The sequence below is a fragment of the Scleropages formosus genome, chromosome 15, assembly GCF_900964775.1.
Source record: "Scleropages formosus chromosome 15, fSclFor1.1, whole genome shotgun sequence".
NCBI lineage: Eukaryota > Metazoa > Chordata > Actinopteri > Osteoglossiformes > Osteoglossidae > Scleropages > Scleropages formosus.
The window spans coordinates 9,731,754-9,754,639 of NC_041820.1; the positions used below are offsets into that span (position 1 = coordinate 9,731,754).

Here is a 22,886-nt window from a genome sequence, read left to right on the forward strand (position 1 = left end):
TCCACAGCATTACTTTGTAAGACAAGTTGTTAATTTCTAGAAAAGCCACTTCAACAGTAGGCTGCCAATGTCTGATGAGTCCAATGCAAAATGATGAATGTCAAATTGCAACATTTTACACTTATAAGTGGATCTGACAACTGAAAAGTGACACAGGTTTTTATGAAAGAGCAATGAGGGAAAAAAAAATTTCCTTCTGAAAATCCGCTACAAAAGTAGCCCCACACGGGAACAAAACAAACCAACTGCGGTGCTGTTCGATTACACTGAGGTCCATCCAACATGACGCTCATTCAAAATGGGCACAATCATCGCTCGGCGATAAATTAGAAATGCAGAAAAGTGAAATATGCTGTATTCAGGTTACAGTGGAACCTCAGAACTCAAACTTAATTTGTTCCAGAGTTTGAGTTCTGAATCAAGTTTTCCATAAGAAATAATGTAAATTGGATTAATCTGTTCCAGACCCCCAAATGATTGCCTATTTAAACCTATATACATACCTGATGCTAAAACCATAAAAAGTGTAAAACCCATAAATACATGAAATAAACTGAAATACAATTATTGCCTCTGATATACTATCACCGGCTAACTTTTTCGTTTATCCAAATTAACAGGAGTTTTTCAACCTTATCAGTTACCTGTGGTCTTTGCTTTGTAATAGATTTTACTCCTTTAGCAACATCAGCTGCTTTGATGGTCTCTTTGTTTTTCAGCATAGTGCAAATCGTAGATTTAGGCATTCCATACTTTGCAGCCAGATCAACCACATGAACACCTCTATTGTGTTTTTCAATTATTTCCTTTTTAACCTCTATCGTGGCTCTCACTATTTTCATTTTTGGCTGATTGCTTTCACTAGTAACCTTCTTAGGACCCAATATGGCTTATTTAATATAAGATATTAAAAAAAAAATAATAATAAAAAAAAAACACGAAAACACATGGAAATTCACAAATTCAACAAGATGTTCACTCCGCGAGTTTTCAGGCAAGACCGACTCATACTAAGTCATAAGCACCCTTTGTTTTACAGGAAAAAAGACGCGTCACGTGTCCGACAGGTTTTAGCCTGAAAGGTTCATCGATTCGAGTTCCGAAATTTCATTCGCGTTCTGAGACTTTTTTTTCTTGAACAACTTGTTCGAGTTCCGAATGGTTCGAATTCAGAGGTTCCACTGTACTTGAATTGTGTAGTTCTGTGGTCATCAACCTGTCTTCTGTGCTCACATCTCATTTTGTACAATAAATGCGCTAAAGTATTTAGTGTTGAAAACCAACCACCCATTTCATCATTCCGTATCGAGTGTATTATTAAAACAATAAGTCACATCTTGATTTTTCAAATGACAATGAATAAAAGAAATTCTTCCATTTCTTATTACACCTTCCATGTTGCTGCTACTAGGTTACAGGATTTTTACAACTCAAGGCAGACCAAGAAAACAAATGAAAAAACATCATTAGGTAGATTTCGACAAAGTGAACTTTAGTTCTGCTCTTTGAATTTTCCACGGGAAAAAATGAAAGGTGTTCTGTTCGGATCAGGAACGTGGCCTCCCTTCCAGCTTCTGGTAGCACCTCCTCATATGTACAGATTTCCCAGCTTGCACTGCTGCCCCTGCCTTGCTACCCTCTAACTGGCTGCTCGGCGTTCCTGCATGTATGAGCCAGTTATGGGAACATTCATCACTATAATGTGAAATCCCACACCCTTCTTCATGCTCTACACTCCCTATCACTCCTTTCTTTGAAAGGCAGGTAAACCCATCTGACTGCATGACAACCACTGAGGAACATGTGTCGAGACCATGATACAACAGTACTTGCCCCGAGCGTGACCCTCGCTGACAAAGGGCACTCCATCTGAGTCCACAGTAAAAACTAAAGCTTAGCGAAAAGTGATTATGGCGTGACTTCATAGCAAAAAGGTAAGGCAGTGTTTTGCTGTACACACTTGGACGGACACATCAGTTAAATAAAAAGGACACCCAGTATTTAAATTAAAAAGGCTGCGGATATGGAATTTGTATTTTTTCCCCTCCAAAACAAACTGAACAAGTGACCTTACCACTACGTATACGAGTAACTGCTCTGCAGCCCCCACTCCTCCAAATAAACGGGGAACTGGCACCACCTGCGTCCTTAGGAGAATTTCCTTGTGGAAGGAAGGAAGGAAGGAGAAAGTGGATGGAGTCCTCCCTCCTTGCAGTCCCACCTCTTGTCTACACTCTCCTCCTCCTCTTATCTAGTGTAGTAGACTCTATAGTAGATGCTTTTGGACCTCCACAGGGAGTAGGAGTTGTCGAACTTGAGCAGGTAGATACCCCGGCCAGGGTACTGGTGGCTGCCGGCATACACCTCCTCGTGGCAGTCCCGCCGGTACACTGGGACAACCTCGTCTACCTGGGGCTTGCTGGCCAGCTTCTGGGCCTTCTCTTCCTCGCTCTGGCCTTCGCCTGCTGAAAGAACCATGCATCCAGTCTTTGAGTCTTAAGTCTGTATGCAATTCAGCCATCATGTAATAACCATGTGGACCAAGTTCTACGGGAACATTTCCACAGTACTAAACTGAAAAGGGGGAAAAGACCCCTTCTCACAGTAAAAACATCATTGACCGAGATACACACAGACCTACAGCATGAGAGCACCAGCAGAGAGGGTAATTGAAGCAAAGAGACTCACATTCCTCATCTTCATCGCTGGAATCGCTGACATGGATGCTCACAGCTGTGCTAGGTGAGTCCGACCACTCGAAATAGACACCGAAGCCAACGTCGTAGTGGTCTGTGGCGAACTCCCAGAAGAGGTAGGAGCCTTCCTGGTGGGTGGGCACACGAACCGTCACCACCTCGCCCCGGCCCACCGTGATCACAGAGTCTGGGTCCTGTCGGATCTTCTCCTTGAAGTCCTTGATCTGTGGCCGCGTCCACATGGAGGGAGCTGTGATCAATGGGGTAGTGGCTGCAGGGGCAGAGTGCAAATTCACTGTGAAGACTATCTACAGCACAAAGCAACTGGTTTTTAAAATAAAAAAAAAAAAAATTACCCAGCTGTATAAATAGGAGAATAACTAGTTGCATTAGAGAAAAGCATCACCTAAATTAATATTATTAAATGTAATGCAACTGGTTTTCGGTTACATACCTTGATACAGCCAAGCACAACTGATGCCAAGACACGGATAATGTAATCAGTGTAGAGGGTGTGTAAGTTTACACCCCTCTGATGTCATTGTGCTCAACAAACATGTGACCAGGCAAGCAAAGTAAACCTCAATAGACACAATTTCCTTTACAGTGGGGGGAAAAAAAATGGACTACCACATAGGGTAAAACCTAGAAACACTATTTTATGTTTTACACTACAGAGGATTCACTTTGGATCACTATAAACCCAAGATAAACACATCCTTCTTTTTAACTGCTTAAGTTCAGCAAAAGGAGGCACACCAAATGGTACATCATGTTGCAGTGTCGGAAAAGTAGGCTTCAGGTCTCTGAACCACATGTGTTGCGAGATGTATTAATTTAATTGAACCAACCTTTGGTCACCTGTCCGGAGACCTTACGTGAAGTCATCCAGCACAGTACGAGCACATGTAAAAGACAAGGGACGAGAAGGTGGCAGCTCTGATGGAACCTACCTGGTCCTCTTGGGCTGTTTTCCATCAGCTCACCGACAGAGTCCAGCTCCACTTCCTTGTCCAGGCTCTCGGCGGGTGCGCCATTGGCTGTGAGGCCATTGCCGGCACCCGGGGGCACCGCACTCCGTCTGGCCTCCGCAGACACTGCAACTGCAGTGACCTCCTGCTGTTTGTTTAAGGCTGCCTGTTAAGGCCACAGTCGGTGGATTATTATCTCTCCCTTAGCAGATGTTTATACTCTCGAGCCGCTATCCATGCAGATAACTGAAAATGTACCGAGCTGACCTCAGTTTAATCTCATCTTCGTGGTTGGCTTCTTTTAACAACCCTGTCCCACAAACGAGAGTTGAACCACAGAATACAAACCCACAGGAGACATTCATGTTCTTAAAATCCTTTCGTGCTCCTTCATGCTGTTAAGATGCAGGACCGCTTTTGTGACAAAGTTAATGTTGCAGAGCTTTAAAGCCCCTTTGATTTCATTACAAGAGGCTGCCATCGCTGTCCCAAAAAGCCCCCCTCCGGCATGAGGCGCACCTGCTGCTGGGCCAGCTGCACCTGGTAGAGCTGCTGCATGTATTGCTGGTAGTGCTGCTCCTGCAGCTGGCGAATGAGCACCTGCTGCTGCTCTGGGTTCCCCGGGTACTGCTGGGCAGCATACTGCTGGAACTGCACCGCCGTCTGGGCGTTGAGTGCCACCATGATCTGCTGCCTGTGCACCATGAGGACCAAAACACAGGGCCAAACAGAAATACGGGGTGTTGCTGGACTTGTACCAAAAGAAGTAAGGTACCACTGGTTTTAAATCTTGGTAATTACAGTGGAGGGGCTACACTTCTTACAACTATTCATAATAAATGATTTATTATTAATTAAATAATTATTATTTTATTATCAATAATCCATTTAACGAACCCTTTTCTCCAGAACAACTTGTAATGTTTGGTTTGTATACTGAGCTACTTTTACATTTATATATACACATTTACTCATTTAGCTGATGCTTTTTCTCCAAAGCGACTTACAGCGTTAAGCTACTTTACAATTATTTACCCATTTATACAGCTGGGTAATTTTTTTCTTTAGCAATTTAGGATAAGTAACTTGTTCAAGGGTACTACAGCTAGAGGTGAAATTCAAACCTGCAACCTTTGGGTCCAAAGGCAGCAGCTCTAAGCACTATGCTACCAGCTGTCCCAGGTAGCATAGTAATTATATAGCTGGGTAATTTTTACCACAGTAATTCAGGGTAAGTACTTTGCTCAAGGGCACTGCACCGAGAGCTGTCTTTTAACCCAGGTTTGACTGCACCGTGCTGGATCTACACTTCACTACACTGTTAGCACAGTTACCTCATGCATAACTGATTTCTAGCAGTGCCGCTGTACACTTCAGTCAACAAAAGGACTTAGAGACAGGAAACCCTGATGAATGTACATGTGGTATTGTTACAACTCTTATTACCCTTACTATTATTTCATTGTTTGGCATGTGCAAACAAAGAAACTTCCAGAGAAGTGTTTTTTTCCCCAGCCCACAGCTGTGCACGTCTTTCCAAAACACACACCAGAGAGGACCTCTCTGGCTTTACACGTCACCTTGGACAGGAAGACGAAAAAGTCCTTCCCACTTACTTCTGCTGTTCCAGGCGTTCCCTCTCTTCCTCAGCCTGCCTCCTCTCCTCCTCCTCCCTCTGCAACCGCTGCTCCTCTTCCCTGCGCTGCCGCTCTTCCTCCTGCTGCCGCCGTTCCTGCTCCTCTTCCTCTAGCCGTCTCCGCTGCTCCTCTTCACACCTGTCCACCGGGAGCAGCAATACGAGGAAACATGGGATAGGTGTCCAATCCCTGCAACACGTGTCCCAGTCCTGGGTTCCGTAATGTACCGTGAAATGAATGGATTCAACTTGAACCCAGAACCCAGACAGGAGTTTCGGCACTCTTGCGCGCCTGGGCCCTCATACCTCTTCCTTTCCTGCTCCTCCTTCTCAATTTTGTGTGATGTGACGAAAGGTGCAAATAGGCTACAGCACTTGTTGAGCAGCTTCACAAACTCTGTCATGGCATCTTCCTTTGACATGTTTCCCAAGGACACCCATTCCTTCCTGGAGGAAGGCAGACAAATAGGGTAAAATGTACCGAATGCAGAAGGCAGCACACAAAAAAACAGTACCTTGCTTGATATATAACTAACCCCTTGCCATAAATCAGTCATGAAACAATTTCTTTAAACTGAGTAAAATGAAACATTAAATTAAGAAACTCTGTATAGTCGTTTAATAACATTTGTTTGCTGTACATCCTAAAGGATCACAACCCTTGAATAAAATCAATGTACAATGTACTTTTTTGCAAGCATAGATTCACTTTGGACATCCCTACAAAGACATTCCTTCTTGGCTACTAAACATATTTCCCTTGACACAACGCAACAGGGTAGCTTGACAGGTTGAAACACCGAAACACTCGATTCCTGTGCAAGGCAATCACCAAAGGAGCCGTTTCACACTGTTAAACATCTTGGATGACTGAAAGAGAGGCTCTCGGGAACGAGAGCTTTCACTAAAACTGAAGTCAAGCGGCACTGAAGTGTTACCTTCTGTCGTTTCCCAGGACGTCGAAGAATCCTACTTCAGGACAGGAGTCCGGGTGGTACGGTCCCAACAAGACCTGCTTGTGTAGGGCGACCAGCCGCAGTTTCTCCTCATACAACGGATGGAAGGCTTTGCCCTCTTTCTCTGCGGAAACAAAAAAATCCACAGAGTACTGGTCAAAAGTTTGAGTACATCAGGGTAATACTTCTCTGGGAGGGACTGGACAAAAGAGCAAAAGCCAAGTACAAATGTCCAACATCTCTGGGAACCACTGCAGGAGAACTTATAGGACATGCGGGCTCATTTTTTCACCAAACTCGTTAACCGAACACAACATGAGCAAAACTAGTTTCCAGCAAGTGGACTCAAAATTTTTGAATGGTACTGAACATTCACATTTCATGTTAAATACCTCACAGTGATCATGCTACGATACACCACTTCCACCCATCTGAACTGTAACCCGTATGAGGTCTCAATACGACTTGCTGAAAAAAAAGTACACCTTTGATCCCGACCCTACCTAGCCCGGCTGGGTCAAGCGCAGTAACCCTACCTGTCTTGCTGCATCATTCCTGTCACACCGGTATGGGAAGGTGGCAGGTTGGGCCTTCCACCCACAGCACACTCTCAGTGTCAGAACTATGAAAAGCTTACAACAGACAGCATGATGCCACAGACTTCTAAGTTTGCTGTGCAAATTACTGTAGAATTGCTCAGAAAGACTTCAATAAGCAAACAAACTAGGCAACTAAGCTCTATAAATAGGTAAAATTGTTGTACATAGCCTGATACAAACTTAACTTTAAAAGGCACAGTGAGGAAAAGTGGCCAATAATCATAATTATTAATAAGGTGCACAAAACAGCAAAGCCCTTTTTGTCGACCTTTTATGTTGACCGTTTCTTCTCTGATTTGTGAGCATTATTTCCTTAATTCTACAATAACTCATTAAATAAATTACCTTCTTGGTGTTTGCAAACCAAATCTGTTGTGTTTGCACACCTTTTTAATTAGTGTTTTATTAGTCTTGGGGAAAAACAGCAACGAAAAGAAGCAATACAAAAACTTGAGCGTGAACACCCCTTGTACTGTGAGCCCCACCTTCCACACCTCCAGTGCTTTTATACTGCAGTTTAAATTTCCATATTTAATATAAATAAATGATGAGATACCAGATGTGATCTTCTAATCTGCAAAGCACAGCAGACCAGGGTATTCACAGTGAGCAGATGTGTGGCACTTGTGTTCAGACAAGCTTAGTAGCAGCACAGTAGAGGGGTTGAAGGCCAGATGGTGATGGGCTCATATCCTCAACTTGACATAATATGATAAATGTAGAAGTAGCTCGTAGGATAGTGGTATGAGCTGCTGCTGTTTGACCCAAAGGTTGCAGGCTCAAATCACACCTCCAGCTGTAGTACCCTTGAGCAAGGTACTTTAAGTTACTCCAGTCAAAATAGACAGCTGTATAAATGGGTAAATGACTCTAAGCTGCTTTGTAGAAAAGCATCAGGTTACATCATTATGACAGCATGATTACGGTAAAAAATAATAAATCACTGTACATGTAACACTGTGTCTAACCTGCTGTGAAACCCTGTAGGGAGGAATGCACCAGTAGAACGTGGTTTTTCACCCCTCACTGGAAAAGGCAGCGGTGGCTTGGCCACTGCCGAGGTACCTGTGGCCTTCCTAAGGGCTGGGACAGCTGTAGAGGTGGTCCCCGATTTACGATGGTTCGACTTAACGATTTTTTCGACTTACAATATTTTTGACTTATGAAAATAAGGGAATGTAACCCCATCGTAAATCGGGGACCACCTGTATAGTTAGCAACACTTACTCATGTATTTTCTTCACCTGCTACTTCCTGCTGGTGAATTTTCTACTGCTTACTTGTGTACATAAATTCACCTATTCATTCATTGCACACAAGCACACGCAGTCACCAGTCTCTCTCACTAAACTTTTTGCATACAGAATGGTGACATGCAGTACGTTCAAGTATATCAATGATTCATGGACTTAAGAAACAGAAAACACTTCACTGCCCCATGTCTTCTGTCCAAATATTTACTCAGAAAACAGACTAATGTACCTGTGAAACGTGTACCTTTACACCAATCACAACTCACATTAAAAACTATTGAAACAATAGTTAAAATTCATTCATTCATTCATTGTCAATAATAGCTTGTACAGATGCAGGGGTCCTGGTGGTCTGGAGGCTATCCCAGAAGCATCGGGTGCAAGGCAGGCTATATCCTGGACAGGACACCAGGGCACTGAGGACCAATAATAACAACACTTCATCACACAGATTTATTAAAACCTAAAGAGAACCCATCAGAAATGCAGTGTTCCTGGTGTGTATCCAGGTGTCAACACCACTGACAAGGAAAACACGGCAAAATCTATCACGGTAACAGGTTCTACAGTTCGTCGGCAGCACTGGTACACTTCAATTAATAAGCAAATTCCACACACACACACACACACACACACACACACACACAAGGAAAAGACAGCAGTAGGACCACTGACATTCCAGAAAATCTGGTTCTCCAGGTGCTGCTTGCACAGATACCAAAACCATTGTGAACTGCTGTGCCGTTCTTTACAGCGAATTACACCAACACAGCAGCAATGCACTGGCAAAAATACAGTCACATAAAAGTATATAATGAATGTAATGTCATTTTGCACATCACTCACATTACCAAGTTGAAAGGGAAGCGCACACCTCTCCGCAAACGACTTGTGCCTCCTTCAGCCTCAGAGCAAGAACGGCGCACACACAAAAAATGCCACATATTTCACAACTGATCTTATTTTTAATATTAAGTAATTAAACAGGAGAATTTTCTTGTAATACCCAAACCAGAGCTGACATGGGCATCTACAGTTTATAGACTACTGGAATTTACTTCTCAGGATACATGTTGTCTAAGACAGCAAGTAGTGTCCTGTGTAACATGAAGGTTCCAGGTTCGAACCCCACTCTTACTATAGTACCCTTGGCAAATGTACTAACCCTGAATTGATACAGTAAGAATGTCCTGCTGTAGAAATGGGTAAATCAATGTAAAGTTAATTACCTAACATTATAAGGCACTTGAAGGTGTCTGCAAATGAAAAGCTAATAATAATAAAGGCTGCAGTAATGAGGTGGTTATTTTATTCATTTAGCAGACCCTTTTGTTCAAAGAAACACTACATAGAGTTCATTGGAAGCTATCAGCCTACACCTTATTCACCAAGGTGACTTACACTGCTGGATACACTACTTACAACTTACACTGAGTCACTCATCCAAACACCAGTGAAACACACACACACATTGTCTGAACTGCTAGTCCCATACGGGGTCGTGGGGAGCCGGAGCCTAACCCGGCAACACGGGGCTTAGGGCCGGAGGGGGAGGGGACACACCCAGGATAGGATGCCAGTCCGCTGCAAGGCACCCCAAGCAGGACTCGAACCCCAGACCCACCGGAGAGCAGGACCCGGTCCAACCCACTGCGCCACCGTACCCCCCCAGTGAAACACACTCGCAGTCATTCCCACACTATGGGTGACTTGGAGTCAGCGATCCACCCGAACACCATGTCTTTGGACTGTGGGAGGAAACCAGAGCACCTGGAGGCAAACCAGCAGACACGGGTGAAGAAGATGCAAACTCCACACACACTCAGCCAGGGGTCGAACCCACCTCCTCTGCGCCGCAGTGCCACTCCTATGTGATCACTTTTCCACTTATTCATAGGAAGCCCCCCGCCGCCTCGCCTCGGTCTTCAGTTTCAGATTACATCCCAAGGCAGACTAATATAATTATTAGTTATACCCTCTGATCCACCGCTCTACTGTATGTATCCACTGAGCAGACCACCCAGGAAGAGTGAGAGACACACAGAAGTGGTGTTTTTTCCGCATCACCACGAGTGCGGCGTGTGTGAAAACGAACGTCTGCACACGTGCGCCAGGAGCCCGCGCGACTGTTCGAGCGACACACTCTCTGGGGGTCACGGTTCGCTGCGAGATGCCGCTCGCTCGCCCGGCGCGCGGTTCCACACGCTGAGGCGAACCGCCGGGCGCCACGACTAAGTGTTTACTGACGAGGCGAGGGGGGCAGCGCCGGCGGAGCACTGCGAGTGTTTATAAAAACCCTAGTCAGTGGGCACCCCACCACCCCGTGCGTACCTCTGAAGAAGCGCAGCGCCAGGCTGTAGAGCTCCTCCAAGGAGAAGCCCCACTCCTCCAGCAGCACGGCTCGCGCATGCTCGCCCTCCTCTCCGTCCCCACCGCAACTCCGCTCGCACTCCGCCTCCACAGGGTCTTTGAGGCGACCGTGGCGGTGCCCGTCCCGCACCTCCATCGCAGTCCGCACAAGCTGGCCACGTACCATGGCCCTCCTCCGCTCACCGGAACTTCCGGGAGACGCGAGACCGCCGGAAGCGCGTAGACGTACAACACCTAGAACCACGGTGGACTGTATGCATATACTGTGTGCAGTTCGACTACTATATAGTGGGCACGTTTCAAGTACATTATATAAAAGTTCATTTAAAGTAATAAAGGGCCGTTTCTTTTTCTATACAAACTGTTGACATCAATACAAAAGTATACATTTTCAGATATTAGTCAAACTTTATGACACATGGCTACAGTGATTTACTATGGTATTCCACTTTACAATGATTCACAGATTCTTTCATAGAACAGGGTACTATTACAGGATTACTTCGGTGTGAATACCTTAGTAAAGGGGACTACAGTGAGAATGGGATCTGAACCAGCATCCTTTTAATTGGAGAGCCACAATCCTAACCAGGACACCCTCTAGATATGAGGCAAGCATTGGCAAGTCAAATTTGACTGATGGTGACCATCAGGTGGTTTTCATCATAAGGTAGGGTATTGAAGTGGTTTACCATTACCTTCTGTGCATGCTCTTGGACCGCAGATGCCAAGGTGGATTTGAACCTGCACCCAGATGCACAACTCAAGTGGTGTGAGGCAGCAATGGTACCTGTTGTGCCACAGGACACCCTTATTTTTAACCACACCCTGCTCAAAATTAGTTTGATTTTGAATGGTTTTTCCTTCTTAGGTTGACATTGCTGCAAATTGCAGTTTATAGATCTGCATCCTTTGTACAGTTCACATCAACTAATGATAACTTTATCTTAACACAGGTTAGTAGCGATGAGAAAATCTATCCAGGAACTATAGAGCGCTAGAGTGCACACCCGACTGCAGGGTATTCGCTCACACTACAGGCAACTTAGTTCTACCAGTTCATTTGAGACATGTCTTTGGACTGTGGGAGGAACCAGAGCCCCCAGAGAAAATCCAGAGACAGAGAGAACATGCACACTCCAGACTGTGCCACATTTGAATCCACACTCTAGAAGCTGTGATGCACTAGCACTGTCTGCTGCACCAACGTACATTTGTAGACTTAAATACACAAATATACTGAACTAACAATGTTAAGATGCATTGGACAACACCTTTTGCCACATAAAGAATAATAATCTCCAACATACTTGTGCTACATATGTTAATATGCTGGGTATATTTGGGACAGCTGGTAGTATAGTGGTTTAGCACTGCAGCCTATGAACCCAAAGGTTGCAGGGTAAATCCACTAGCTGTATTATCCTTGAGCAAAGTACTTACCCTAAATTACTCTAGTAAAACTACCCTGCTCTATAAATAGGTAAATAATTGCAAGTCACTTTGGAGAAAAGTGTGAACTAAATGAATGAATATATATAACTTTAACAGGAAATGTGGACCTTCAGGTAACCATCATAACCATCTGCTGGAATAGCTACATTATGAGACAGATCAGATGTAAAATGTTAAAACCATTTAAAGAACCATTATGATTAATAACATTGGTGTGTATGAGCAGGTTCAACTCAAGGGAAAAAAAAAGAGCAGAAAACAAACAGCTGTGAACTATGCAAGCCTGACAATCTGTTAAAACTAGTTAAGTAATAAAGAGCATCAATTTGGGGAGTACGAAAAGGAATCCAGGAAAGACAGCATTTTAAGGAATCAGTATTTAATACTTTAAAGCAGGAAAAAAAAAAAAAAAAAAAAAACCACACCATTCAACATAACTGGACGGTCAAATTTCTATAGCGACTAACTGGAATTACCATTTATAAATAGGATCTGCCTCCATATAGGTTGTAGGTAAATAAAATTACTTGGAAAATAATATTTCTTGATATTTCTTGAAAATTATTGCCTATGCAATTTAGGAATTAATCAGCAAATATAGCTGTAGTATTCAAAAAGAATACAACAAATCCCATCATATAAAATACTGAGATTCAGAACCATGTACAAAATTTGAGGATAAAAATAGTATAATATATTTAAATAAAATCTATTCCACTCCAAAAAACCAGAAGGTTCCAGAAATATGAACATATAAACCTTACTTTACAATAATCTACATAAATTTCTTTACAAAGCCCCTGTCAAAACAGCTTAATATTGGGAAGATTTTCCTTTAATAACAAACTATAACTATACACAAATTAAAGTAACAGGACAGCAAGATGTAGATAACTGGTGACACTATGCTCAATTATTAAAAATCTTTTCAAGTTTAAGTAGAATATCCCTTTTTAGCTTCAATCCCCTCCCAAAAATAAAAATGTGCAATAATGAAAGTTACAAAAACACCACATAGTCTTTGTGTCAACATGTATTAATGAAATAGCCATGCAGTTTTTGGAGAAAGAAATATAACCAATGTTTCAGAAGTGCATAGTATCAGATTTTTAAGATGGCCCATATAACGGCAAAAAAATAAATGGTGACAACTTGGATTTCATTTGAGAAAAATTTTGCTGGACTAAATTTAACAATGCAAAAAGTGCATAATCTCAAAACATCTTTCATGTGGTGAAATATAGGTGCAACTAATTTTCATGACGTTGCAAAGTTAATGGATGTGAACAAATGACCAGCTAAATATTAGGAATGACTTAAATTATTCAGATTACTGATAGATTGAAATGTAGCATATTTCCAAGTTATTCCACATGTGTATGAAAGGTGCACAAGAAAAATCCTCAGAAATGCACAAGGCAAAACAAAAATCTACTTCAGTTCTGAATGTGCAGAAGTCACACCGAGCAAATGAAATCAAATCACAACTCCTTTGAAGTTCTTGAAAGTATTCCCAATTGACACAAAAGATGCATGACGGCCATGTTTAAATATTTATTGATAGAATAAACCTCAGATTCTGTTGGTGTTGTTGGCTGCAAAGGCATGAAGATTTCCCATCTGACTCAAGCCACTCTGAATATGCGCAATGTGGATCTCCACATTGTTCTGAAAGCAGCTGGAATTCAGAAGCACCATCAGTCATATTTAATATCCATTTCAGTAACAAGGAATTCATTTCATTAGCCAGTTGGCACTTGTTAAACATTGGCAGTGGATAACAAATCCTTTAATATGACTTGGATATAAAAGTTACATGACATATAAACATTAAAATTGAAGAGTAAATGAGCACAATATTCTTACCTTGTGTTGGAACTGTCTAATGAGTGTTTAATATCATTAAGAGAGTCTGTCAAAGACTTAAACTCAAATGAATTCAAGTCATTTGCCTCAGCCAAACACTAAAAATAAAGAACAAGTTAGTTACTTTTTTGCTTTGTTTTACTAGTTCAGAATTAAATTCTAACCAATTTCAAATTTTTCACCAAAGAATCCCATTATAAAGAGTAATGGAAGACCAGTAGAATTCTTACTTTACATTCATCAGTAATGCTTTTTACAACTAATTACTTTGTTTTTCCGAAACATGTCAAGGCTGGTAACAGAAACTACTGAATCCAAAGGAAAATACTAGACAAAGTTTGTCACTGGTCACCTTACCAGACACCATTGTTTACCAAAAGGCAGATGCTCCACAAAGTTACTCTTGGGCCATTATGCACCATGGCGAGCAGCCTATGCACAATTTGACTGTCCTAAATGATACCTGCGTGCACTGCCTGCACGTGCATGCATATCTGCAGATGCTGCGCAGAGACAGTGTTGAAGGGTTTTTTTGGAATACTTGCCTTTATCTGCAGCAACAGTGAGGTGAGACTGGCAATCAGGCTTGTTAGGCTCCCACTGCGAACATACGGCTGGCCATTGGGGAGCACGTTGGCCTGCCTGACCATCTCCCGGGCCTCCTCCTCACACCGTTGCCGCAGCTCTGTGGGTTGGTCAGCTGGCTGCATCCCCTGCTCTGGGGCCAGCTAGGGAAGAGGGCAGCAACAGGCATCACAACACAAAACACAGAAAAAAGGGAACGTAATACTTAAATTATACGTAAATTGAGTAGGTACTACATACCTATGCAACATGGCCAGCAAAGGGTTGAGTCTATATTGGTTACAACAAACTTGTATACCCAAGCACTAGATATACAACACTCACTTGCTACAAAGGAAAGCATAAAAGGGTGCTTCTTTCTGTTCACCTATTACACATTTTTACTACTTATGTGGATTATATATATATTTTTTTTTTGACAGACTGACTAAACCTGTAAAACACTCCAGTTTCCATTCCTCTTTACAATACCCTGGCTCCTCACCTTGTGAGCAGAATTGGAACCAGAAGTCTGCCCAAATTCATTTTGTCTGTAAATCTTATCTTATCAAAGTAAATTGTGAAGTTAATTATACCATTAATGTAAAACATTACCTTTAAGCTTAATGTAAAGGTAAAATTTAAAGTAACTAGAAAAATTTAGTCTCCACAAACTTCTATTCAATACTGACTGCTAACTCAATCATCCCATAAATATGTGCAATGTTCTACAATATTCACAGACATGAGCAGTAAACACTGTGGAAACCAGATGAATTAAGATGGTTCCACAGTTTTCTTCTGTGTGGGTGCATTTTGTTGCCAACTAATAGTTAGGTGCGGAAATGTAGGCCACTTCTGCTCCACAACAGATGAATTTTATAAATACAACCGTGAGCAAAGTGAAATTAAAACTAAATTAACTGGACCATGTATGTATCCTCCAAAATTTGTAACATGAACTTAGATGACATGGGCAGCCAGTATAGGGAGACCGCAGAAGGTGAGCCAAATTTGTTTACCTTATAGCAATGCTGCTGTACTTCATGTAAGATTTTGTTCAGATCTTTATTCAGCTGCTCAAGGTCCAACACAATGGTAGCATATCGCTTCTGAAACTCAAACCCTATTGGCAATGAATAGGATTTCTGAGAAAGAAAAATAATAAAAAGTCAACCTTATACCGTTGTAGCCAAGACAATATGTTATCGCTATCTAAAATAAATTGTATGAGTACCAGTTTTTCAGCTTCTGTGTTCATTTCCTTTAGTTGCTTAATGTGTTCCTTCTTAATCATGAGGATTTTTGACAGTCTCGTCTGAAATGGAGAGGATTTCAAAATAAGTATTTTTTTTTTCCTAAGAGAACAAAGTGAATCATTACTGAACAGTGTCAAAGAAAAAGACTTACAACTTGTATAAGGAACTGTACAGGGAAGCCACCGAGTGTGTCCCCTTCTGTACCCAACAGCTTATTCTTAGACGGCGACTGACCAAGCAGAGGATCATTGTCCTTCAAGAAGAATGAAAATGGTAATGTTATCACACTTCATGAGCCTTAAATGTAGCAGTAACTGAAAAACAAGTAGGCTTTATCTTAGCAAATTTGGAGTACATAATGAAATGTGGTCATAGTAAGCGATCCATAGAAAAACAGGAGAAACTAAAATTAATGTTAATTACCACAATGATACATCACAAACTACTCGTTTAATGAAGTATCCTGGGAATCTGAGTCCACGCTCAGAATAAAGATGCTCGGTACCATTAGAAAAGGTTGGGAAGAGGGAGGGTAAGTCGCACGAGGTGGCGTCATGAAGGGCAGGAAACGAGATGGCCGCTGTTTTTGAGCAAAAGCCGATATTGGCATAGTTTCATGTGGTTCATTGCTCTGTGAAAGAAGGAGCGAGGAGAGAAAGAAAAATCAACACAACTTTTACCACACCCTAACTGCACAGGCTCCTCATGTTACGAAATTTATCAATTTTCAAGATAAAACTAGTAAATGTTTAATATAATTTTCTTGTTATCCATTTTCTACAGTTCGTTGTGGAACAAATGTGACCCGTGTTTCTACACTCTGGTGTTAGTTGGCAGTAAAACTCAGGAGTATGAACCTCTTCAATTTAACCAACTTCCTCAATGTTTACAGCTTCTGTCTGGTGTTATCGAGTGCTCATGAACACTGATGACAAACCTTCCACATTTATGGGATGAACTGGTCCACCATTCAGACTGAACATAACTTTATGGAGAAAACCTATTTTAAATGGTTTTAATTTTAATATAGCTTTCAGCTCAATAAATCAGGTTCTGAACAGTTTTCGGGCACTAAGTGTGTTCGTAAAGTGAGGAGCCAGTGTATTTACACTGCTTGAAATCTGACTGAACAATTCTTGCTCTCTACTGTTGAAAGGTACAACAGCAGGGTTTGGGACATGTACAGATGGCTTTCAGGTGACAAATCTTAATCACCAAGCTAACCGCTACTACTAAACCAAGAATTCAGACAGAATGAGTATTTCTCCAGAGGTCAATATTTATACTTACAAGAACTTCATAGTCAGGAACAGTATGAGTCCCTAAGCCACTGCGATCAAAGGTCACTCTGTAGGTGGCTGCACTTGTGTCAACTGCATCAATCTGCCCAGTAAACAAGCCATCATGAGATCCTCTCAGGCGTGCTGTGAAACAAGAAATGCAAAATGGATTCAATGACTGCCAGCATCACATCATGTTATGGGATATTTAGACAAATTGATTACTTAATGTACAGCACTCTGATACAAGAGAATTAAGATTACATTCCCACATCAGTGTAATACTACCTGTGACTTTGGTGCCTATAACTAAAGGCAGTGGGATTTCTTCTGGAAGGTCTTTGCACTGAGACACGTCTGTAAGCTTCCGTTGCTGCAGTAATCGTATCTTCTGTCTTTTCTGCATTAAAGCTGCTCGCTCTTCAGCAAGGAAAGCTGATGAGCATCTTTGGGAGGAACCAAAAGTTAAAATATTTTATCTGTCTTTGGAACTCCAGTATTCAAATTCCATTAGAACTACACTGTCAAACTTATCAAAAAGAATAATTCACTATACCTTCTGGGCTTTCCCATTAGTCTTCTGATAATTGCCCATTCTACTCTGGTCAACTTCCGTGTTTTTAAATTAGGAAAAGATTCTTTTAGGCAAAGGCAGAAATCATTATCTCCTTCAAATAAGGGTCTGCAAAAGAAACAAAAACAAATCCAGTACTTCAATGTGTTCCTTTAACAAAACCAACAATAAATAATTATACAAGTACACTGAATTAAGAAACAAGGTTTAGGAATTAATGCAGGATTACTTTACCTGTCAATATTTGAATAAAACCACTCATAAATGCACCACTTGTGAGCTTTGGGTAGCTTCAGCAAATTTCGTAATGTCAACCCTATCTTTTGAGACACTTTCTTATCTGGAGTTGGAAAACTCAAAAATTTCTGTGAAAATACAAACACATATTACCCGTACACACAATAAAACTGGAAACATTACCAAAAATCTTGGTGAATTTTATGTAACAGCATTTCTTAATTAAGGGAAAGTTCTTGACAGAACAAACTTTATATGAAAGCACATTCCTTATAATGATGAGGAATTACACAGTATGACAAGAAGCCAGCACACCAGAAAAAAACAGCACTCAATTTTTACACCTGAATAAGGATCAAGAATGACAGTCTCTAAAATTGCTCATCTTTTGACAGTGTTAAGCCATGCAACAGTACTTTCTTCTATGAATTTTATTAAAATCGATCCAGCTAAGTTCACAAAAAATGTCCATGAAGACACCTCTATAACTGTGCTCTTCAGAGAAGGGGGGAAACATCATTGACATATGAAAGACAAACCTGAGGCACAGCTGTAACTCTCTGACTTCTCCTAGGAGACCTGGAAGTGAACTGCCCATCATCTTCCTCAAAAAACAAGCGGCTTCTTTTTGAGCTTCTTGTTGGCTGCAACCCATTAGAAGAACAGTCATTTTTGATACCAAGGCATCCATATATGTATTTCTGGGCTTTGAAACTATGTTATGCTTTTATGAAGTAATTCAGCAAAATTAAGGAATATGGATAATTACTGTTTCCATTGATGACACTGTAATTCTTCCCCTGGTGTTTTGGGACTTTGGCAAATTGTGCTTCTCATTCCAAGTGCTTGATAAACTTCCCTCTGTCATAAAGCCAGCATCAATTATAGCATGTATAAATGAGGTGTAACAAATTCAACAAGGAACACACAAAAGCCTATATAAAAATATACAACAACAACAACACACATTTTCGAAACCGCTTGTCCCATACGGGGTTGCGGGGAACCGGAGCCTACCCGGCAACACAGGGCGTAAGGCTGGAGGGGGAGGGGACACACCCAGGACGGGACACCAGTCCGTCGCAAGGCACCCCAAGCGGGACTCGAACCCCAGACCCACCGGAGAGCAGGACCCGGTCCAACCCAATATATAACAACATTTTTATATTAAATATTTTTGTCAAAATCAAGTATGATTATATTGTCTCCTACATGCAAGCATTGGCAACAATATTTAATATGCATGAATCTGAATCACTGACTTGCACAAGTCAAATATTTCTCCAACCTATAAGAAGCACATACCAAATTAGTTGAAAGAACCCCAATTATTCTTGATGAGCATAACATAGTATGCTTGCTTACTAAATCAATAAAGATATACAGCTATCTTTGAAAATATCCCCAATCCTGCTGAAAATTATACTACAAAAACATTTAAAATGTCAGTAGAGTCCATTTTGAACTTTTAACATGTTAGTTTTCCTTTACATATATTTAAAATGTAAATTATACATTAAGAAAGATTCATTCATATGAATCACATCAATAATACATTACCTTTCAGACTAACAAGAGCTTTTGCAGAAGAGCCTAAAAAAAAAAAAAAAAAAAAAGAATCCATGTAATATTCACATAATGACAAAGTATGAAAAAACACCACACTTTGTCAAATAACATTTCTAAAGTTGACTACAAAAGAAATGGGTAAAAAGAACGGCAGGCGTGATCTACAGTGGAACGAGTTATCCACGAACAGTGGGGATGATTCTTGTGACATTATTAGTGGCAGTAGGTGGCATAGTGATCAGAGCTGTTGCAATACCCTCAAAGGATCTGGTTTTGAATCATGTTGTAGTACCCCTCAGCAAAGTACTTAGCTTGAATTGATAAAGTAAAAATTAACTTGCTGTATAAATGGGTAACTCATGGCAAACAGCTTAGCACAAAAACCTAACACTATAAGTTCCTTTGCAGAAAATGGACAGCTAAATTCATAAATTAACAACCATTATTTAGTTGATACTATGTTTGTCCAAGACATATTTTTGCAATGATCTCCTCATTTATCCACCAGAGTATTGTTATGGTTTCAGTTAAGGGTAAGTACCTTGATCAAGGGTATTACATCAGGAGTGGGATTTCAAGAATAAACCTTCAGACTAAAAGAAAATAGACATCAGCCCTAACCAGCACTCCATCTGTAGCCCCAGTTAAACATAACAGATGCAGCACATCCTTTACATCTATTCATTTAGCTAATGATTTTCTCCAAGGTGACTTACAATGAGTAAACAAACTAACATAATTTACCCATCTGTACAGCTAGGTTTTTTCTCTTTTTTTTTTTTTTTTTTTTTAACTGGAGCAATTCAGGTAAGTATTTTGCTCAATGGTACTACAACAGTAGGCAAAATGTAGTTGTCTTACAAGAACCAAAAGTCTCCAAAATTAAGTTCTTTATTTTTTTTTGGAGGGGGGGGCAAATGGGTAAATAATTGCATCCTTAACACTGTAAGTCACTTTTGGAGAAAAGCATCAGCTAAATGAATAAATGTTAAAAGAAACCACAACAAACACTACTCTTTAAGAATACTGTTACTGGTCTGTTTGGAGTGACAAGTGAAAGATTACCCAGTGAATCCAACACAAGACCCAAAAATAGAGACTCAATAAAGACCAAACAGCAACCATTCAGAGAGTGTTGTGGACACGGGGGGGAATTCATGCAATATGTCCATCAAACATGTATGTAATCCTCATCAAGGGATGACTGAAAACAGCAGTGAAGGTAGACATGTGGCCCACCTTCGCCATATGGCAGCCGCCCACTCATACAATAAATATATAGTTTAAATCTGTCTATTGGCACACTGCAATGCATGCGATTTAATAATTAACCACACTGTCAGACACACTGGATATAATAGCACAGCTGACAGCAACCCTTCACAAATCTGGTAATACAATGGATGGCAAGAGTCATTAACACTGACAGCTGCTTTGCTTCTAATTCACAGTCGGTTACTACGCCGGTCCACAGACATTTATTTGACGTAATAAATTGCAGCCGCTTATCCACTTTACACCTAAGTTACAGTAAAATAAACCAGAACGCATCACTAAGGAGGCTTGCATGCCATTTTGAAATTATGATTTACACACTGCCTACCGGGCCCATCTATGTTGACAAACACAAAAGCTAGTATTTCCAAATATTCAGTACTGCTCATGAGGTTATAGATTGAAATGAATATACTGCACCGAATAATTATCTACGAACGTCTACTACTGCCATCAACGACCTGATTAAAAAATACCACACAGGCAATTAAACATTTCTTTTAAACAAAAAATAAAATATCGAGTGTTCCACACTTCCAGCTGTCGAGTATTCCCGGCTGAGCCTGGGCACAACAACCTTCTCGTTCTGTGTTAAAACAGCTGGGTAAAACACGGGCTTTTTTTTTTGCCTCAGGAACACCGCCATTCCACTGCCCCCATCTCGTGCGGCAGACGGAAACCGCGCTATACAAGCGCTCGCGCTCGGGCCTTTTCCGCGCTTTTTTTTAAAACCCGCCGACTTTTCTGGCTACTCACTCTCGTCCAGAAGGGACCCCAGCTCCGCCATCTTGAATCCACCGCGCCGCTTTTTCAAAGGCTGCCGGTCGCTGTGCATTGTGGGACGGGCACCTCCAGAGAGGGAGGTTCGAAACCGGAATACGATCTGGAGTGGGGTTATGCGGTACGAGCTTTCAGCGGATGAGCCGCGGGGTGAAAAAATAAGCAAAGTAGGAGATAAAGGAATTTCTTAATGTTTATATAGTGATACACAAATTTTGGCTTAGGCACAGTGTCATCACATTCATTGTGCCTGCGTACTGCAGGAACAGCGCCCTGTCTAACTGGGCAGTTCCGCGTCTGGTCTGGTTCTAATATGAAAAAACTGAGACAACAAGAAAACACGTCAGTTGAGCCCATACCATAGGTACCAAATATACACCACTGGATTTCGATACAGCATTGATTTTATTACTTCCACAATCGCAATCATGAGAACAGCTGGTGGCGCAGCGCTTCGCGTCACTAACTTACTGCCTTGGAACCAAAGCAAAGGTCGCAGGTACGAACCCCACTTCCGGCCCTAAACATCATGATATTTACCCTCAATTTCTTCAGTAAGTGGGTAAATAATTATAAGTCTGTAATAAATGTAACCCTGGCATTAATGAACTCTATGCAGTGTTATCAGCCCACACACCTTATTGACCAAAGTAACTTACACTATTAGATACACTACTTACTCATCCATACATCAGTGGAACACACACACTCTCTCTGTCTGTCACTCACACACTATGGATGAACATCATGTGTTTGGACAGTGGGAGGAAACCAGAGCACCCAGACATGGGGAGAACATGCAAACTCCACACAGACTGAGGAGGGATCGAACCCACATCCCCTCACATCACCCAGGCCCTGTGAGACAGCAACACTACTCGCTGTGCCACTGTGCTGCCCTTCATCATCTGGTTAAGCGAATTCCCATTGAGAGCTTATTGAATTAATGTTACCTCGTAAGGGAAAGGAAACACTTTGTTCCTGGAACAAAATTATGTCACCTAAAATGAATAAATAAAATGCATTTTATGCATGATAATGATAACACCAAAATGTTTTAGAATATTTGTTTCAAACTTTATTTCTAGCTTGTATTTTACTGAAATATTTTTGATCTTTCATTCATTCCATCAATAGCCTGTCCAGAAAACACAGAGACAGGGTACACCCTGGATGAGACATTTTGATCATTTGGTTATGCATATTTTATATTGTAAACATATACACTCACATAATAAAAAGAGTTGAGTTACTTTGGAGAAAAGCAATTAATATTATTATCATCATTATTATTATTATTGTTGTTGTTGATGCTGTTCTTAGTGTTGAATTTGCTATTTCAGTTGTGATACAAGATTTACCTTAAACAACAGTACATGCAATGACTGTTTTTGTTATTTAATAACCAGAACACCTGTGTGATGCGCAGGCATAGTAAGACATAGTATACTGAATAAAATACCTGCTGTGGAAGATAAATTACCTAAAAACCAGGCAAAAAGCCTTTGCACTAAATAATAAATCTGTTGTAATGAAAAAGCTATAT

The 22,886-nt window shown here is 41.1% G+C and overlaps 2 protein-coding genes across 2 annotated transcripts; both read right to left on the reverse strand.

Moving 5' to 3' along the window:
- Positions 1-510: 510 nt before the first annotated feature.
- Positions 511-10,654, reverse strand: LOC108935168 (Golgi resident protein GCP60). The gene is made up of 8 exons (XM_018753588.2): positions 10,443-10,654; positions 6,242-6,383; positions 5,610-5,750; positions 5,284-5,442; positions 4,187-4,361; positions 3,650-3,833; positions 2,689-2,967; positions 511-2,465 (listed from the first exon to the last, which is right to left on the reverse strand). Exons 1-8 carry the CDS (start codon positions 10,645-10,647, stop codon positions 2,248-2,250), a joined length of 1,503 nt encoding a protein of 500 aa, XP_018609104.2. The 5' UTR covers positions 10,648-10,654; the 3' UTR covers positions 511-2,247.
- Positions 10,655-12,739: 2,085 nt separating this feature from the next.
- On the reverse strand, positions 12,740-21,395 carry LOC108921127 (protein lin-9 homolog). The gene is made up of 15 exons (XM_018730437.2): positions 21,317-21,395; positions 19,277-19,309; positions 18,486-18,577; positions 18,256-18,360; positions 17,714-17,844; positions 17,462-17,587; positions 17,194-17,351; positions 16,916-17,049; positions 16,131-16,256; positions 15,777-15,878; positions 15,604-15,684; positions 15,389-15,514; positions 14,348-14,530; positions 13,803-13,900; positions 12,740-13,614 (listed from the first exon to the last, which is right to left on the reverse strand). Exons 1-15 carry the CDS (start codon positions 21,393-21,395, stop codon positions 13,509-13,511), a joined length of 1,680 nt encoding a protein of 559 aa, XP_018585953.1. The 3' UTR covers positions 12,740-13,508.
- Positions 21,396-22,886: the final 1,491 nt, after the last annotated feature.

Excerpts from the sequence above, each read along its gene's own strand:
- LOC108935168 (XM_018753588.2), bottom strand. The coding sequence starts at position 10,647 with ATGGTACGTGGCCAGCTTGTGCGGACTGCGATGGAGGTGCGGGACGGG. Across the intron at positions 4,362-5,283 it reads GAACGCCTGGAACAGCAGAA|GCAGCAGATCATGGTGGCAC; the intron begins GTAAGTGGGAAG and ends CATGGTGCACAG. Across the intron at positions 2,466-2,688 it reads CAGCGATGAAGATGAGGAAT|CAGGCGAAGGCCAGAGCGAG; the intron begins GTGAGTCTCTTT and ends TGGTTCTTTCAG.
- LOC108921127 (XM_018730437.2), bottom strand. The coding sequence starts at position 21,395 with ATGCACAGCGACCGGCAGCCTTTGAAAAAGCGGCGCGGTGGATTCAAG. Across the intron at positions 17,352-17,461 it reads CTAATGGGAAAGCCCAGAAG|ATGCTCATCAGCTTTCCTTG; the intron begins GTATAGTGAATT and ends TTCCTCCCAAAG. Across the intron at positions 15,879-16,130 it reads CTTCCCAACCTTTTCTAATG|GACAATGATCCTCTGCTTGG; the intron begins GTACCGAGCATC and ends TTCTTCTTGAAG.